The 19,169-nt window shown below is 42.8% G+C and overlaps 2 protein-coding genes and 1 long non-coding RNA gene across 10 annotated transcripts in view; 2 read left to right on the top strand and 1 right to left on the bottom strand.

Moving 5' to 3' along the window:
- ITGA6 (integrin subunit alpha 6) overlaps nucleotides 1–3,952 on the top strand; it is a 76,110-nt gene extending 72,158 nt beyond the window's left edge. For 2 of the 4 annotated variants that reach the window (XM_073807570.1, XM_019922422.3), the window contains one exon: nucleotides 1,770–3,952. In XM_073807570.1, coding sequence (XP_073663671.1) covers nucleotides 1,770–1,931 — 162 coding nt within the window. In that variant the 3' untranslated portion in view covers nucleotides 1,932–3,952. The remainder of the gene's footprint in view (nucleotides 1–1,769) is intronic. The other 2 variants (XM_073807571.1, XM_019922423.3) reach the window with 1 other exon arrangement.
- LOC141279178 (uncharacterized) lies at nucleotides 3,467–18,275 on the bottom strand. 3 transcript variants are annotated; one of them, XR_012333099.1, is made up of 2 exons: nucleotides 18,136–18,275; nucleotides 3,467–11,811 (listed from the first exon to the last, which is right to left on the bottom strand). It is a non-coding gene; the product is annotated as an uncharacterized lncRNA (long non-coding RNA). The 3 variants fall into 3 exon arrangements; XR_012333097.1 differs by having other exon boundaries at nucleotides 3,467–17,559; nucleotides 18,136–18,270; XR_012333098.1 differs by lacking the exon at nucleotides 18,136–18,275 and adding an exon at nucleotides 17,978–18,079 and having other exon boundaries at nucleotides 3,467–17,559.
- Nucleotides 17,797–19,169, top strand: part of PDK1 (pyruvate dehydrogenase kinase 1) — a 34,059-nt gene continuing 32,686 nt past the window's right edge. For 2 of the 3 annotated variants that reach the window (XR_002173811.3, XM_019922745.3), the window contains exon 1: nucleotides 17,831–18,245. Coding sequence is in view for 2 of the 3 variants with exons in the window: in XM_019922745.3 (XP_019778304.1) it covers nucleotides 18,044–18,245 (202 nt within the window). In the remaining variant the exon portion in view is untranslated. Of the gene's footprint in view, nucleotides 18,246–19,169 lie in introns of all 3 variants that reach the window. The other variant, XM_019922746.3, reaches the window with a different exon arrangement.

Below are 19,169 nucleotides of genomic sequence, written 5' to 3'. Positions count from 1 at the left end.
ATTTCCCACAGATAGAAGCTTGTGTTGACTGCCTCATTAACCTATTGCATGTTGGAAACATTGCGTTTCTCTTGAAGAGAAGCCTTTCTCACTGTCATCTTTTTGATCTCCTTGCTATGAAGTGATGGGGGAAGGCTTGGAATGCTTTTATTGTTGCTCAGAAATTGTTTTATGCGAGCTAAGCATGCAACTTCCTTTCCCTGCATATCTACCATGGGTCAAAGACCATTGCAACAAACTCTAACTATTGGCGTGATGGACATTATGGTCAACTTCAGATGATTCTTTGCCACATGGCCTTCAATATACAAAATTCTAATATAAAAATGCTCTGGACAGTTTATTTCAGAACGTTGTAATGGAGTTTGACCTTGTTCCTTGTTCCTAGAGATTTTTTTCAACCTTGGGTCTCAGTTGATTTTAAGTTTGTATTTGGCTTTTCTTATTTGTAAATTCACGGAAATGGGAATGGCAGAGATTCCTTTTTCCATTTCTGTGGGCATGAGAGGGTAGAATTACCCCTATAATCCCTTTCCATGGCACTGTCAACGATGAATCCCAATTCCATTTCAGTTTTCTGTATCACCCTTGATTTCTTCTTTGTTTAAATGGGGAAGAGCCACATACTGCAACAGATAGTTGTTTTGGCTTTTTTGCAGAAAATAGAAAAGGCCTTAGAACAAAACTTCTTGGTCCATTTTTCCCATTGACTCAGTGATAACTTCGTACATAATTTCATTTTGTCCCATGCCATTCTTATAACTTAACATCATTCAAAACAAATGTTCTGTTCCTGTTGATGTCACATAGTAAACACATTAACCAACCATTCTAAGTATCTTCCTCATCCACCTTTTATCTGCAGTTTTAAATTAAAAACACATCTTTTTAAAAAATACATATATATTTTATTCACTTAAAAAATTCAATCTGATTTTTAAATTTCCAGATATGTTCTCAATAAAAATCTACTTTGGATCAGATTGAATATTTTTTAAAGATCAATAAAATATATATTCATTAATAATTTAAATGTAAAGGTTGTCTTTTCGCCAAAAAAAAAGAAATTAGGGGATGCTCTGAAATTCAGTCAAGTGATAGTTTCCTCAAATTCCTTGCAGTACATAAATGCTTTTATTGCAGGACACAGTTACTACATGATTTATTAATGAAACAGCTTAGTTTGGAAGCTTTGTTTGGAAATCCAGGCAGTATAAATTACCTTCTAGCTATTGAGAGATAAGTACTGGAGCCTTGGAGGAGAGATTTCTTAAATTGACCCACTTCAAGTAGTAATTTATAAAATATTTGTGACCTGATTTCCATTTTGTTAGTGGAAGAGGGCATGAAATAATCTTTGGTGTACGGCCTTGGGAAAAAAATGTGTTCTTGAAACTAACATGATGTTCTAATAATCTGAAAATTAGATCTTTTACGTACAGTATTGCGATTATAAAAAATGGAAGCACTGTTTCATAAGCTCTTCAACTGTTAGAGGCAACTAACATTGTTGTAAGATGGAAGGACAAGATGGAAAAAGGGACTTTTCTTCCAATTTTACAGCTGTTCTCTTCCGTTTATCCCCACCGGCTGTTATCATTTCTTTTTGACCTATTGGTTCCTTCTTAAAAGAAAACCATGTGTTTTATTCTTTGTCCAAGTCCAAAGTTAGGCATAGGTGAACAGAAAGCTTAGACATTGCCATCTAGTGGACTTGCTTTTGTTGGAATTATTTAATTTGTTTCTGTGTCTTTCTCCCCTGCCTCCAGTGTGGATTCTTTAAACGCTCTAGGTACGACGATAGTGTTCCCCGATACCATGCTGTAAGGATCCGGAAAGAGGAGCGAGAGATCCAAGATGAAAAGTATAATGATAACCTTGAAAAAAAACAGTGGATCACAAGGTGGAATGAAAATGAAAGCTACTCCTAGGGGGGCCAAAAAAGCTTCACAGTACCCAAACTGCTTTTTGTTTTCCCCAACCCAGAAATTCAGATGGATTGAAAAGCCTGTTCAATACCTGAAAACAGATTTCAGACAGACTACACACAGTACAAGCCTACAGTTTTAACTGTGGACACTGTTATGTAGCCTGAGGCTCCTGTTTTACACGGCCAATTTGAAGGCTGTTGGAATGGATTTTTCTTTAACTGCCTTAATTTAATGTTCCGGGTTGCCTTTGTTTTTGGTGTGACTGACTTACCTGTGCTGGGGAAGGACCTGCCACATCCTCTTGATGGTATAGCTGGAAGAAGCCACCACAACCACTGCACCAACAGAGTGACTGTCCTGACCTCGGCACCACCTCTGCAAACGTGCTTCTCGCAGGACCAGAGAACCTGCAAGTCAACTGTCCTGTGTTACAAGACTATGCCGTCAGGGTAGCTGGGTTCAGTTTAAAGTGCTCCCATAAATTAAGTGTGCAATAGAAGGTGATGCTGCCATCCTGCCATGTTTTTCCATTTCCTAGATGTGTGAATACCTGCTCACACCAAATGCACAGAGGTTTAATTCCCCTTTCACTAAAACACACAGGCATAACAGATTTGAATGCTAGTTATACTTATTTGTATATGGTATTTATTTTTCTTTTTTACAAACCATTTTGTTATTGACTAACAGGCCAAAGATTCTCCAGTTTACCCTTCAGGTTGGATTAAGCAATCAGAATTAGAACACGAGAGGTCGTTGGTTGGACCTAAATTATTGACTGCCTAAAGAAAACAGTAATTCTTTATAAATGTATCAGAGTTGTTTTACTTTACAGATAAGCTTAAGTTATTAAAACATCTCCCTTCATGGCAGCCCTTACCCCCTCCCTCCAGACCCAAAACATTTAAGAAATAGGATTTAACTGTAAGATGTTTAATTCTTAAAGACAGCAGATATTTTTTAGTTTAGAGCTCTGTGTGATATTTCTGAATTTCATGCTATAACTTTCAGGAACTCTTGGAAATGATGGGATTGTTTGTTGGACTTTAGTGCAGTTTAGTCACTGCTGAAAATACTGTATATTCAGGACTTGAAAGAAGCGGTGAGTACCTAGGGTAGACCCAAACCGATCCAGCGTAAGACTACTGAATACTTGATACCAAAAGTGAAAACATTGTGGCTTTGACATTTTTAAATGTTATTGGAAGCATTTAATCAGTGAGTTGATGTTCTGTTTTTTGCTTTGTTTCCTCTCCTGTCTGCATCCCCCAAAAGACTTTGACTACTCTAAAAAAGAACTTAAAATTGTTTAATTTTAAAGATGAAGGGGAGGGAGGAGGAAGATATTATTATATAATACATTCAATAGAGATTGAATAGATATGAAAACTAAATTTTAAAAAATCACTGTACTTCAAAATGTTAAGTTATATGGGGCGCAACAGCAAACAGGTGCTAATTTGTTTGGCTATAGTGTAAGCAGCATCTCAGAATCTTTTAAAAGAACAAAATACAGCTACGTGTGCCATTGTTGCTTTGTAGTTTTAATTTTTTTTTTCTTTTCAGAAATGTTATGCCCTTAAGATACTAGTTGTACTTTGGAATTTTCAAAACAAAAATAGTTATATAAGTGATATTTTGTTTACAAAGATTTCTCTAAAACAGGTCATAACAGTGTTTAAAATCTCAGTTTCTTGCTTAGGTAACTTGCAACCTAGTGCACTGGCGTATAGGTTGCTCAGAAGCTGATATTTTGAAAGTGTTTATAGACCTTTGTTATAAAAATGAATGTCCTAAAAGGTGGGGGGGGGGTACAAGGGTGGTTCAACAACAAAAGCAGCAAGAATGTAGTGGTGTTTAAATTTACAGTTGTTAAAAATGTCATCTCAAGTCAAGTCACTGGTCTGTTTGCATTTGATACATTTTTATACTAACTAGCATTGTGAAATTATTTCATGATTAGAAAAATACCTGTGGATATTTGTATAAAAGTGTGAAATAAATTTTTTTATGAAAGTGTTCATTGCTTAGTAACACAGCATTGTATATGTGAAATTATAAATAATGTGAATTGCCTTTCTTTTTATTTCATCAAACTAAACTGTAAAGTTTTTCGTGTTTTTATTTATATGGGACACTAAGAATAATCTCACATCAGCCAAAGATATTAGTGCCCCCCCCAAAATGCAATGTAAATGTGATTGATGGGGGGTTTTCCCCCCCTTTTGGCTCTACTGTTCAGTTGAGGATATTTTCAAAAGAAAATGATCTTAAAGGTGGTTTGTTCAAGATACCTACAAATTGGGAGATGTCTGTATGTGTTGATTCATTTGCTTCAAAGGCTTATGATGCGTCATTTAGCAATGATACCATGGCATGAAGCGAAAAGTTCTTATGGCTAAGTTGCTTTCTTCTTAGAACACACTTTGGATGTGAGAGCAGGCCAGCTGTGACATGACTCATCGTACTGGTCACCAAGGACTGATTTGGCAGAACTGACAGGTCAGAAAATATTTTCTTCACCAATGGATTTCGTTTAAATTTAAGCAATTTTATGAAACTTCTCTAGCTGGATTATCACAATTTAATAAATATAAGGTATGTATAGAGTGCCCAGACAATACAGCATGCCCTGGCCTGAATACATTTCCAATCTAAAATGTATTATATGCCCAGGCTCTTAGGTAATAGTTTTCCATTGTACCTGGTGTAACGTGTTAAGTCTTAGCTTTCTTAGTTCTTGGAAGATCAGACAGATGTTATCACCCAAAGAAATGAGTGATTGGCACTTTTTAATGATAGGCCAGTGGCTGTGACCCTTGATTAGCCACAGTCCTATGGGTGTACCCGGTTTAAATCACTGCAATAATGTATAATCAACATAACTGTTAAGAGTGTCAGTGACTGTGGTCTGGCTAGGGCTGTGGCATACATGCTCTTGGCTGGAGGTCACTGGCAGTGCTTTATATGACTCCTGTGATTCTATTCGCTTCTCCCCCTCTCATAAAATACAGGGACACCTAGGAGTGATAGTGGTATTATTACAGGGGATCCTTGGACCCGTCTGCAAACACCGACGTGTCATTGCCACAACCTCGCAGTGCGTCACGCACAGTCATGGCTTATGTTATGCCCTTGTGGTTCAGAATATTCTAGAATGTGGGGTAGATGTCGGTGGGGAATGCTTTAAGTTGTCCAGACCAGGGAAGTAAGGATAAGTTCTAGCCTTCTACCCTAAATGAAAACATCTTAATAAGAAGCTCATCTCTAGTACCCTAGCCCACAGAAGGACAATGTGGGAAGACAGGCTGGGACTGACGGACTGTTTTGTTTTAAAGGAGGAAAGAGTGGAATGCTGTAGGTGGCTGGCTTCCACATAAGTACATCCCTAGAGCTGAGAAAACAGGAATGTGGAAGGGTTGTTTGATCAGCTTGGGTCAAATGGATGGATGGGTGGTCCATCCTTTGGTTGGACTTCCGTGGTCCAACCACGTGCACTGAGCTTCAAAGAGATGGAGAAAATGAACTGAAGAACGATTTCAGAAGAGTGGCTATTGCAGAGAAGCTAGTGGGCATCTGTTCCTCCACTAGTTCCTGATTATGGTCAAATGGCAAGTAACAGTTTTCTTTCTCTTGTACCTTAAAAAACAGGTTTTGCTGACTCTGACCCAGCTGTTAGATTGTGAGAGTGCTGTGTGCTAGTGGCTGAGGCCAGGTCTGCAGAGGTGTCACCAACAGACCCATCTAGGAGGGAAGTGTTATAAAGGGATTCCTGGTTAAATCCTCTATGGGTAAGTGAACTGTAAAACACAAGTCAGAGGGAGAAAACTTGTCTAGCACAGTGCAAGGTAGACCAGGCACCACAGAGGAAAAAGCTAACCAGGTAATGGTCGATGGCTATACTGGTATGAAGGAAAACAAGTGCGATTTTTGTAGCAGTCAGCAAAGCTTAAGTGCCTCAATCTCTTTGCCTTGACCCTGGAACCATCTCTCTGTCAGGCTGCCTGTGCCGGGGTCATGGAAATAAGCAGAGACATATCGTATTAGCAGAGATTAGATAATATTTCTCACACACTATTCATCCTTCGAGAACATCCCCAAGAAATCTCAAACTACAGGGACACAGTGTGCTTCTTTTACTATCTCGAAGCCTAGCAGATAAGTATTCAGTTCAACAATAACCAGTAGATAGATTTAAGTGAGATTTAAGATTCTGTTATTGTCACTGTAACAGATCCTGTGATTGTAATATGGAGATGGTTAGGCGTGGTTTCATCATTTTTTTCCCAATTAGAAATAAAATTTCTAGGATGGTACTAGGCTCTGGGGATACACATACAAATAAGACATGGGCTCTGACCTTTTATTGGAAGCTCATCTACAATAACAGATGGTACTGACGAACACAGGTAAATTTACATAAGTAGCAGATTAAAAATCTTGCATCAAGGTATGAACGGTTGACACATAAGGTCAGTACCTGGTCCTGCGTGGGTAGAACTTGCCTCCAGAACAAACCCCATTCCTGGAAAATTGGAAGTAGTCATTCTCAATCTGGGCTGCCTATTTGAATTCCTAAGAAACATTTTTTAAAAGTCCCAGTGCCCAGACCTCATGTTAGACTGACTTTATCAGAATCTCTGAGGGTGGGACCCCAGGCATTAGTGCTATTTAAGGCTCCCCAGGTGACACAAAGTGTAGCTCAGGTTGAGAGCTGCTATAGAGGTCGTTGGACGGCCTGAATATTTACGGCAAGGGGTCCGCCCTCTGTGTGGAAATGCCTTATCTCTGTGTGTGGTGCTTCCAAGTAATGAGAGCTTGGAAGCTAGAGGCATATTTGCCATAAAGTAGGAGGTGATTGAACAAGAGTGAGGTTGCAGTCAGACTGCCAGGGTATGAATTAGCTTCCCCTCTTAGAAATATAACCCCGGTGAGTGACTGACCTGTCTGTGCCCCAGTTTCTCCATTTGTAAAGTAAGATTGATTTTAGTACCTATCTCGTGGATTTTTATAAGGAATAAATGAGATGATCAGAAAGTGCTCACTAAATGTTAGCTTTTTTGTGTGTGTGTGGTACGCGGGCCTCTCACTGTTGTGGCCTCTCCCGTTGCGGAGCACAGGCTCCGGACGCGCGGGCTCAGAGGCCATGGTTCACGGGCCCAGCCGCTCTGCGGCATGTGGAATCTTCCCGGACCGAGGCCCGAACCCGTGTCCCCTGCATCGGCAGGCGGACTCTCAACCACTGCGCCACCAGAGAAGCCCAAATGTTAGCTATTTTTATAATCACACTTGTTACGTAGATTCATAAAATGTTAAAATAGGAAGGAAGCACGGAAATCTAGTTCTACTTCCTCATTTTACAGATGGGGAAACATAGTTTAACTGTCGCTGACCTTTCGTTTCCTCACTCTTCAAGGTCTATCATACCCTGTGATTTACCTGTTACAGCTATAATCTGCAAGTCCAAGTACCCGTAACTAACTAAAAAATACTGGGAGCCTAACTCTTAAACTGCTTATCAACATAGGTCATTTTGTACAACGAGAGTGACCTTACTTCTGTGTTCAATTGTTTCAGGCCCTTAATACAATGACCAGAATGCGGGTTGGGGTGGGAGCATGCGCACAAAGTCAGTCTGTAGGCATCTTGAAATTGCTATGTACTGATTCTTCTTGATTTTTTCTGAAGTGGAAGAGTGTAATAAGAAAGGATTATTTTTTTTTGAACCCTTCCTCAGTTCTTCACCCACACTATTGATTCTTTGGTTTCCTGTAATGGGAAGGCATGTTGTAGCTTTGTTGCTTATACCTTTACTGCTATGCAGAAGAGGATGTGCTCACAGAGCCCATCTCGTGCTTGAGTTACATCACTTACATTAGACCAAGTCTGTCATTGGAAGGACAGTTGGAACAACTCCCATTTCTCCCTCACACATGTCACAATGCATCGACTGAAAGACCTTGTTAAAGTCCAAAAAAAAAAAACAAGGCACTTTTCCCTAGGAAAACTGGGGGTCTGTTTGATTCTATGGTGTCATCAAATTGCTGATGGAACAACTTCTAGGGCGCTTTACCAAACTGAGAAAGCCACCCTGGTTAGGAAGTCTTAAATCAACAAAGTGGTTAAGAGCCGTCCTCATCACACTTTCACATGCCTGAGAATCACCTAGGGATCTTAAGATGCAGGTGCTGCTTCAGACAGCCTGGAAAAGAGCCTGAGAGTCAACATTTCTAACGAGCTCCAGGTGCTGCAATGCTGTTGGTCCACGGATTACACCTTGGGCAGCAAGGGTCTATGGAGTCGACCTTCATTCAAGGTTCAGGTTACTTCTCTGCCACTTCCTACTTGTGTGACTTTGGGCAAGTTTACTTACCCCTAATGGTTTAATTTCCTCATCTATAAAACGGTATATGGAGTACACAGTATTATAACCTAGGAGGCCTCTAGGAAATAGACACCAATCTACTCACTTTATACAATTTCCAACCCCCTAACATCCTCAGACTTGTGGATAAAGAGCAATCAGGGCACATTTTAGTATTTGTTATATGTGAGTCTATAGCTTTCACTGTCTTGACAGGATAGATAACATTCGTTTCAGGCTACTCTTATGGGTCATGCCTTCAAGACACCTGCCCTGCTAGAAGCAAAATCCCATTACAGTGAATCCCATTACAACGGAATGGGGAGCAATCCGCCAGTTCTGGTGGCTGACCCACAGAAGCAGTGATATGTTGGTCTGGTTATAGTGACTTCTCTAAATCAGTAACAAAACAAAAAGACTGAAGTAAGGGTCAGGCTAACTCTAAGAGTTAAGTTTTTGAATTTGACATTTCCTTTCTCAAGCAGCAACAATTCTTCAGTTTCCCTTTGCCTGTTGCCACCACAAACAACCCAACTACTCCTGCCAGAAAACAAATGAATAAGATGCCTAAGACCATCGTGGTAGATACCTGTGGATTGGCTTGCCCAACCTCTATTCCACCCTTCTTCTGGTTAGAAGGGCTGGAAAGCTAAAAATACTTTTCCAGACTCCCTTACAGCTAGGGATTTTGCACGTGAATTAGAGTCTATGAAATTATACTCCTTCATTTGAGATCTGCAAGGTGGACTCAGTGGGTGTTTCTACCGGCAGACACGGTTGTGGAGGTTCAGTGTTGAGTGTCTTCTAGCTTTAAGTATCAGAAAGGATTGACTGGTGGTGGTCTCTTTTCTGCTGTTTTTGACCGTGGATTGCAGCTACAAGTATTTGTCTTCTCCTCAATTTCCAGAAATCCCCAGATGGGTCACTGTTCTAGAAATTATCCTCAGAGGCCCAGGCTAGAGCCTACTTTAGTCTATTTTGTATACATGTAATTTCCTGAATTAATTCCCTTCATGCCAGCAATATCTAGAATGATTTCTGTTTTTATGCCCTGAATTCCGACTGATATGGTCACTCACCCAAAGAAAATGGTAAAAGATCTAGGAAATTAAAAGAAAATACATAGAGGGGATGTAACTGCCTTCTTCTAGCTAATGCTGGATTCAAAATACTTTTATTGCTTTTAAGATCAACCTGATTCTCCAAGATATACGTCACATCAAGGTGAATCTTGTTTCTTTTTCCTAAATCTCCTCTAAAAGAGGGTAGAAATGTGTATGCACATTATCTGACCTAAATAATCTGGAAATGAAGGGAATAAAAATAGAGAAAAGAATCATTATTCTGTGAGAGAATGTCACATTTCATGGATTGAATGTCTCCATTAAATCGCAGTGTTTCATAAGAAAGAAAACACAATACCAGTCTGCAGAACATGGAAATAATGTGTTGTTTCTTTACCTGCCCAGCATCCCTTCAGATGAAAGAATCTGCTGTTTCTCTTTCTTCTAATTCAGTCCCTGATGTTGGATAGGTATAGGTGTGTGTGTACCACCACCTCTCCACACCTACTTCCAGTTTCCAGGGCTGGAAACATGGCCCCAGCCTGGCCAGAGTCAATCCTAGTGTTTCTCTAGAGCAATGAGGGGTGCTCACTACTGAGCTTTTGCCCATCAGGGACTAAAGCCTGCTGCTACTCTGTCCATCTCTAAAATAATGCAGGGAGTCAGCCTTGGGAAGCTTCACAAGAAACCCAACACCAAGAATAGCAGAGCTGAAATATGGGAGGAAGAAAGAGGAGGAGAAGGGCAGGACACACTGATGCTCTGGATGTACCACTCGAAGAGTTTTTCAGTGACTTGAGAAAAAAATGGTCTTTTATTTAAGGAAGTTTGAACTAGGTTTTCTGTACTTGAGTCTGCAAGAGTCCTGCTTAATACAAAGTAAAATCCGTCAACCCTAACGCATCTCTAGAAGGATTATCAAAAGAAGACGCGGTTATTCTGAATTTCCTTTCCTTAGATGGTTTATCCGGTGAGCTTCTCCCACCTTTCCCTTTAGCTTCAAGCACACTATACCTCCTGCTTCACGCACACACAAAATGCAAATTATTGTATAAGGATTTTCTCAATTTCCTGACTAGATTTGAGCCCTGGTCTGATTTAACACACAATGTTCTCTCCACTAGGCTATACGGCCTCAGCATTCTCTGTTAAAATAACTGCTTCATTGGTTAGTGCCTATGCCACAGAAAGAGAAATGGCTGTAATCATTAGTAAGAGTGAGCAACTTAGCCAAGGTTACACATTAGAAAGTGGTGGAGCCTTGATTCCAGCCCAGGTCTGCCCATATCAATTCCACACATTTCTTAAAGATACTGATAACACATCCCAATTAAAGATGTGTCCCTCCTCCCATCTAAGGCAACGCTTCCAGTCCTCCAGGACCCTATTCAGGCACTTAAGCTCTCCCTCTTCTTTATATCCAGCTTGCTTCATAAGTTCCTCACCTCCAGCAGTTAGACATACTCAAGACTTTCCCATTGTAAAATATGTAAATAAACCAACTCCACAGTGGTCCTTCCCAATGACTGTATTTATTTACAAGTAGAGTTATTATTTATAAGTAGAGTTATCTCTACTTCCTTATCACTGTTCTTATGAAGCCACTTGTTCCAAAGCCACCACCAACTTTTTGGTTATTAAGTCTAAAGCATACTTCTCAGTTCTTATTTTACTTGACTGCTGGAGAATATTTAACAATATCGAATGCTCCCTTATTTTTGAAAGTGCTTTTTCTTTGGCTTCCACTATTGTCACGCCTTAAATATTTTTGCTGTGAGGGATTGTCTCTGCCTTCCTGTACCCTCCCCAGGTTATCTCAATTCCAATTACCAGTTGCATTAGAGACAGTTTGTCTCCTGATATTCCTCCTAGTAAGAATTTTAAAAGGTCGCCAATGACAATGCTTTCTTATCCCTTAAAATTTTATCTTAGTAACAGCTCTAGATACATTTAGACAGATTTTAATCATATTCCTTGTACATATAATAATAGGAAAAAGTAAGTGTAATAAATTAAGATTCTCCAAGAACTTCTTTATATTATAACCTTCTTTATAATATAACCTTTATTATAATATAACCTTATAACCTTTATAATATAACCTTCTTTATATTAACCTTTAGCTCAGAATAATGTCTTTTCCAAAAAATAGTGTTGTGATGCTGCATTTGTTTTTGTTTTTTTTTTGCGGTACGTGGGCCTCTCACTGTTGTGGCCTCTCCCGTTGCAGAGCACAGGCTCCGGACGCGCAGGCTCAGCAGCCATGGCTCACGGGCCCAGCCGCTCCGCGGCATGTGGGATCTTCCCGGACCGGGGCATGAACCCATGTCCCCTGCACTGGCAGGCGGACTCTCAACCACTGCGTCACCGGGGAAGCCCTGCAGCATTTCTTAAGAGGGCGCTTCACTCTTCAGGATTTTCTTCCAGACAGCTGATACCCGGTCTGCAAGTTCTGATGATCAAAAACATAGGCAATGTCAACACCTGTTCTGATGGGAATTGTAAGACCTTATTGATTTGTGAAGTGTTAAAATGTGGAAAAAAAAAATTCTAAGTATCAGTGAAATATGGCAACTCACATTGTTCTGAAGAGGACATGGCTGTAGATCCAGGCTTTTTACAGAATCTTAAGTTATAGTTTCCTGACAGACAGTGGGGGCACCTCCACAGGCAGAACAAATGGAAAAGGACCTTTTGAAAAAGCCTTTCAGTTGCTCTCCTGAGAGTGGAGGAGGGGGCTGGACAGGACAGTGTCCAGGAAGCAAAAGACTCGCGCCTCGGCCTTAACTCTGCCTTGCCCGCGGTTATTTGCAAGTTAAGGTGATGACCGTAGCCAGCTATGTGTTTTGAGGGAATCATAGCAATCATAATCCAAAGTCTCACCTAATGACTTTTTCACTGAATTACGAATGAATGAAGGCCAACAAGCTTAGGGATTTTCTGTTTTGTTTCTTGCAGTAGCAAATGATTGGTTTTTTTGAGGCTCATGGTGGGAGGAGTCACATTAACATCTTTTTTTTTTTGTTAGGGCCTCTGAAGGTCCTAATCTCAGCCTCCATACAACACACACACACTAGCTTATTATTGTTATAGCCTGTAGCACTCTCTGAGATAATCTTATATATTTATTCTCTGTCTCTTCCCCTTATCATGGAAGCCCCATGACAACAGGGACCTGGATGTCTTGTACAATGCTGTATCCCCAGAACTTAAACTAGTTCCTGCCCAGGACACAGCATGTCTAAAGAAACATTTACAGAATGAGTGAACCCCAGAACTAGGCAGCTAGAAACCTAAGAAGGAAAGAAATGAAAGAAATAAAGGGAAATTGGTGGTGAAACTAGAAATTTGGACGCCCTCCCCCCCCAACAAAATTTTAAAGAGAACAACTTGAACTGTGCTGATGGCATATATAATTCAGACATCAGCAGACTTCTTGCCCCCAGAATTAGCTCAAATGGCAAATTCCAGTTTGTCCAGGTCCAGAGTTCTGTCAGGTCTGTAAACTCTTAGGGGTTTTCGACCTCAGAGTCCCCTTCAACCCGACTACTGCTTAGGCTCCTCAAGTGCAAATGCTGCCCCCAATTCTCATGCAAAATTCACCCCTTTCACCAATTTGCACAAAGGCACAAAAGACCCAGTCTCAACCATCTTTTTCTTTTTCTAGTGAGCTTTACTGAGGGTTCAGGGAGCGCTCTCATTGTGAAACAGCCTTTGCAAATGCCACCTCCCCTCCTCCTGAGCTCTGCAGAGTGGATTCCTCTCCTAGCTTCCTGCAGGGCTGTTCTGTTACTCGTTCCCTGGGGATCTCCCTCTCAACTCCAGCAGCATATCAAATACCTACGCCAGATAAATACGGGGATTTCTCTAAAACAAGTCCTGGTGAACAGGATGGCCTCCACATCACTGCACAGGTAATCACTTGAATGACGGTCCTTCTTAAAGAAAGAAGGCAAATATAGGTAGGGAAAAATCATGCCTCAGTGAAATACCATGCATTAATCAGAGCACAACTTCTTAGGGTGTCTGATTCTGACTCACTGCCTTTGAGCTATTTATAACTATGTAAATTGTAGGTAACTGATAATGCAAATAATTCTTGCCTATATCCATGCAAATACGTTCTGTCTGGTGGAGGTGGAGGTGGAGGGTTCCGGACTCCTAAGGGGAAAAGCCAGTTTTACAGCCCTTTACAAATTCGTTTCTGTAATCCTATTTTTTGGCTTCTCCTTTGAACTGGTTGTAATACTTTTTCTGATTCCCTCATTTAATGAATGTGTTAATTAAAATTTGGGTGTGTTCATTTTATTTTTTCAGCTTTATTGAAGTATAATTGATAAAATCATAAGATGTTAAACGTACACAATGTGATGATTTGTTCATTTTGTAGTTGCATGAAAGTCATGCTTTTTATCTTTTGTTTGAAAGTTACCTTTGTAAAGCATCAGGGTTCTGGGACAGGAAATGGTAGTGTACCCAAAGGGGAAACAGAAGAGTGTATGAAGGGACTCTTTACAGAGGTGTGGGCAGAGTAAAGAGACAGGGATTGTGAAGCACCCCCAATTAACAGGAGAAGGAAACTGGTACCACCTCTAGGGCTCACTGGGCATGGGGAGGGAGCTGTGGCCACACTTAAGAGGGACGCAAATAATGGCCCAGCAGGAAGGGGCAGGAGAATAAATAGTCATAACTTTCCTCTTGTCCTCTGAGCCCCATGAAGCCAGAGGGTAAAGGAGACAGGGTGAACATAGTCCAGCTTGTTTCCATGATTTTCAGTCAAATCAGTCCAACAAGAATCATAAAATCTCAGTGAATTTAGAGAATCCCGCCCAAGTCTGCTATAAAGGTTTTTATAGAGCCTTACATTACAGTTATACTTTATATGTACATAGTTAAATAACATAGCCCTTTGGTAAAAGTTCGTAAAAGAGATACCATCCTTTGATCACTTTCTACCTTTGATCCCGTATCTTACAGTCTTATGCTTATATTGCTCCCTCTAAAATATTTTTACTATAGTCTTAACAACCGTCATGTTAACAGATACCTGAAAAAAATCTAATGTTCTCTCCAGTTTCTGGACCCTAAGCCTCTGACCAAGAAGTGAAAAGTTGATGTAATTTTAAATCTATTTTTATATACTCATTCTCTGTATATTGGGTGGAAGCTTGGTGAATATACTTTGGAGAAAAGAAAAGCTGGATTGGTTTCTGGGTGAAAGAACCTTGATATGATAAATCTCAAGCTTTCTGCCCGGCCTTTGTGCTTTCACACAGTTAATGTTCAGCTGAGCACCTCGACATGCTCGGGTGGAAAACAGCACAGTTGCAAATCAGGGCTGAGGAAGCTGAATAAAACTGTGCATGATAGTGTGAGAAGAATTTAGAGCTCAAGGAGTGATCTGGAAGGAAGGGGAGAAGGAGGACGGCAAAACGACTGGAGGCTGCAGCAGAATCACAGAGTAGTTGAGGGACTATTTTAAGGATGGCTAATATTCCATTGTAAATTGTTTTCTACCAAATCTTTGGTAAAGTTGGCTTCATGCAAAACATGTATGTGAGTGGTTCTGATCAAACCGTAATAAGGAAATAACTTTAAAAAACCACCAGTAATGATAAAAAAAAAAAAATAGAGGGCATTTGAGTGTTTAGTATGTCCTGGGCATTGTGCTAACACAGATGGCTAAACTATGTTACAGTCACCCCCAGTGAGACAGATATTATACCCCCTTTTTAGGTAAGGAGGCTGAGGCTCAGAGAGGTTAAGTAACTCACCCAAGGCCACATAGCCAGTTCACGAAAGAGCCAGGATTTGACACCAGAATCCAGTCTCTTTTCATAGCACCACATTGCTTCCTAATCATCCTCCCCACAGTGTCCTTAGAAAGCTGTCCTCCAGACTCTAACAGTCATTGACAAGAACCCCCTCCTCCTCTAAGGTTGCCCATTTCACAGTCAAAGCGCTGTAACCAAAGTTTTTCCATGTGTGAGTCAGATCTGTCTCCCTACAGTTTCCACCCACAAGTCTTCCATCTGCTTCCTGGGCCACTCAGAACAAACCTAATCTTTCTTTTACGGAGCAGGCTAATATTTGAAGACAACGTGTAAAATTCTTCTACCATGTTGGACTTTGCATTATAGGCTTTGTAAAAGCAGGCATATGTGAAAGGGATCCTATCTGAATTGCACATGGCTTTATTCCCAGCCACCTAGAACATGACCTGGTACCTAGGCATTCAACAAATATTCATAGAATGGATGAAGGAAGGCCACATTTGGAGGGTACAGAGTATGGCTGATGGGGCAGCAAACATATGAAAGAGATACCACCCTCTGATTACTTTCTCTACATATCTCATACTCATGTTCATACTGCTTCCTCTAAGATATTGTCACCAAAATCATAACAACCACCATTTTAACAGATACCTGAAAGAATTATTAGAGGCACCACTTTGGGAAAATATGTTTCCTGCTTCCACCCCATCCCCTCAACTGCCTACACTTGTTTCCAGGTGGTCAATGTTCTCCCTCAAGCTAAACCTGTGGGATAATGAAAGCAAGGGCAGTCAACAGATCCCTTAAACTATAACTTGCTTAATCATATGTAACCTGCCTTCACTGATCAAACCTGCCTTAACTGTTCCTACAAATTGCACACCCTTCAAGCTTCACATAGCTTAGACAATACATCACAAGACTCCTTTAACCGCCCCCTATAGGTAACACCTCTGACGTATGGATCACTATAGTAACGGTTTCAAAAGCTGTTTTTCAGGAACATGGAGCTAGTCTTGCCCAGTTCATATTGGTCGAGACTGCCAACTATTCAACTGGGCCTTCTGCAGTGTTGGATAGATGACCTTTTGACATCAGAAGGCCAAAACACTCCACCCTCAGATCACACTAACCCCTCCATTTTCTGAACAAGCATCCCATGAAAAAGCACGTAGCTCAGTTGCGCATGCGCAGAACACGGGTTACTTCACCGCCTTACCTCCATTCATCTTTCCCCAGGCCTCAGACCACCCTACTTATTTTTTTTTTTTTTGCGGTACGTGGACCTCTCACCGCTGTGGCCTCTCCCGTTGCGGAGCACAGGCTCCGGACGCGCAGGCTCAGCGGCCATGGCTCACGGGCCCAGCCACTCCGCGGCATGTGGGATCTTCCCGGATCGAGGCACGAACTCGTGTCCCCTGCATCGGCAGGCGGACTGTCAACCACTGCACCACCAGGGAAGCCCCATTCTTTTTTTAAAAATAAATTTATTTATTTATTTATGGCTGCGTTGGGTCTTTGTTACTGCGTACGGGCTTTCTCTAGTTGTGGAGAGTGGGGGCTATTCTTCGTTGCGGTGCCTTTTCTCGATGCACAGCATGGGCTCTAGGCGCACTGGCTTCGGTAGTTGTGGCTCGTGGGCTCTAGAGCACAGACTCAGTAGTTGTGGCGCACGGGCTTAGTTGCTCCGCGGCATGTGGGATCTTCCCGGACCAGGGATTGAACCCGTGACCCCTGCATTGGCAGGCGGATTCTTAACCACTGTGCCACCAGGGAAGTCCTCATCTCATTCTTTATACATATACTTTTATACAACTCAAGAACTGACCATATGGAGAAATGAATTATTCTATACCAGTAACTGCTGGATATATATACACATATATACGTATATATGTGTATCTATACATATAAACTTTTTATTGTATAATAAATTATACAATAAAATTGATAAACTACACACCCATGGAAAAGTACTTTTGTTGCATCTAGGACATTATAAAGCACTGTGGTTCGATAATATGGGGAAGTAGCAGTGGAGAGAAGGGACAGTGGTAATTTTCACTGTGACTCAGCCTTTGCAACTCTAAGGGATTGAATCAAAATTAGAAATTCTCTAGTCTTATATTACATTTAGTCTTATATTTAGAAACCTGGAAAGGATGGGGCAACCAAACTGTGACGCTAAGAGGACAGAGAGAAGGGCAATCGGAGTGGAGGGAGCCTTTTTTAATACACTGCTGCCCAGGGCGAGAATGCCTGTAGATAACGCTTCAAGTTGGGCTGCCAATTCTCTTCTCCTGGGACGGCGGTCGTTGTGCTATTATTTAGGGCCACACTCTGCAGTGATCACCATTCGTACTTTTGTCCCACTGTTTGGCAACGGTCTGCTCCTGAAACTCGTTGGGTTTCAGTTTCCTCCCCTGTAAAATATTGGGCTTGCATCACAGAGGAGGGTTTCTGGAACACGCTGACAGCAGGACACCGTGGCGCCTGGAAGCGGAGCCCTTGAGCCAGGCCCCGCCCTTGAGCCTTTCGTCTGAGGCTGGAAGGGCGGGGGAAGCAGGAAGGTGGGTTTTGTTCCCAAAGGGCGTGGGAGGGCGCACTAAACAGCGCCGGGCCTCCAGGCGCACGCGCCCGCCCTGCCGCTCTCCGGGCCCCGCCCCGCAGCGCGTGGGGCCGGACTCTGACCCGGGGGCGGCCCGGCGCGCGCTCCCCGCCTTCTCCCCCCCCAGGGCCCCGCCCAGAGGCGCGGGAGGGGCCGGGCTCCGGCGAAGGGGGCGGTGGCCGCGGCGGTGACAGCGGCTCCCCGCCCCCGAGGCCGCCACGTCCCTCACGTACCACCCGGACGAGCCGCGGAGCGGCGACCTGGCGCCGGGGGCTCCGGCTCCTCCGGCGGGGCTCAGCATGAGGCTGGCGCGGCTGCTGCGCGGAGCCGCCTCGGCCGGTCCGGGCCCCGGGCTGCGCGCCGCCCGCCCCAACGTCAGCCGCAGCCTCACCTCGGACTCGGGCTCCGGCCCGGCGCCCGAACGCGGCGTTCCGGGCCAAGTGGACTTCTACGCGCGCTTCTCACCGTCCCCGCTCTCCATGAAGCAGTTCCTGGACTTCGGTGAGTGCGGCCCGGACCTCGGGCCTTCCTGCGCAGCCCCAGACGGGAGCTGCGGCCGCTGACCCCGGCCGGGCCCGGCCCGCGCGGACGCCCTCTTGTTTTCTGAGCGCCCCACTCAACGTCTCTCCCCGGGCGCCTTAGGCGCCTCCTTCCTTTCTCGCGGATGGATCTTTCTGCTCAGGTGCAGGGACAGGCGAGATAACTGGAAGCGTGTGGGTTTTTTTTTTTTTTTGCCGTGTATTGTTGAAAAACAAACCCGGGGCCGAGGGCGGAATGACCCGTCGCTTTTCAGCGCTCGTGTGCACCTCCGCGCTCGCAGCCTGGGCGTTTCGGAAGAGCGCAGCTCCGGTGGGAAGCGAGTGTGCTGACACCTCCGGGAGTCGCGTTGGGATTCTGCAGAGTGCTGATAAATGCTTAGTTTTGCATATGATGATTGCATAAAAGTGGCGTGCTGATAGGAGAAGCAGGTTATAACTGGCCCAGTGTTTCAGAGAATGTTTTCCTTGCCACTGGCTTAGGAGTTTCCACCAATGTCACATTCATTTCGTCGACAACAAACTCTGGAGCACGTGTAAAGTGCGTGAGTACAATATGATGTGGGGTTTGTTTACCAAAGTGACTATCGACTTTCGCCTTTCTCGGATGGGTGCTTCCTGATTTTCTCTAGAAAGGCTGCAGAGGAATTTCAAAGTCAGGCATTTAACTTTGCCTTCTCATATGGGGGCGCTAAGGGGAAACGGGGGAAACTAATAAAGTCAAAACTTTGAGTAGGCAAAGTTATCTTCTGCATTTTGAGTGCTGTTTGGTCACTAACGGATCACTAGTGGCTTGAAAGATACCACCATGGTATCTTTTGGTATCTTGAACTTGTGGTTTACAGTGGCAATTTTGTTTGGCTCGGAGCTCTTGGTTTTTGTTTTTACT

Source organism: Tursiops truncatus, chromosome 7 (assembly GCF_011762595.2).
Source record: "Tursiops truncatus isolate mTurTru1 chromosome 7, mTurTru1.mat.Y, whole genome shotgun sequence".
NCBI classification, from domain to species: domain Eukaryota; kingdom Metazoa; phylum Chordata; class Mammalia; order Artiodactyla; family Delphinidae; genus Tursiops; species Tursiops truncatus.
This window is presented reverse-complemented; position numbering and strand designations above follow the sequence as displayed.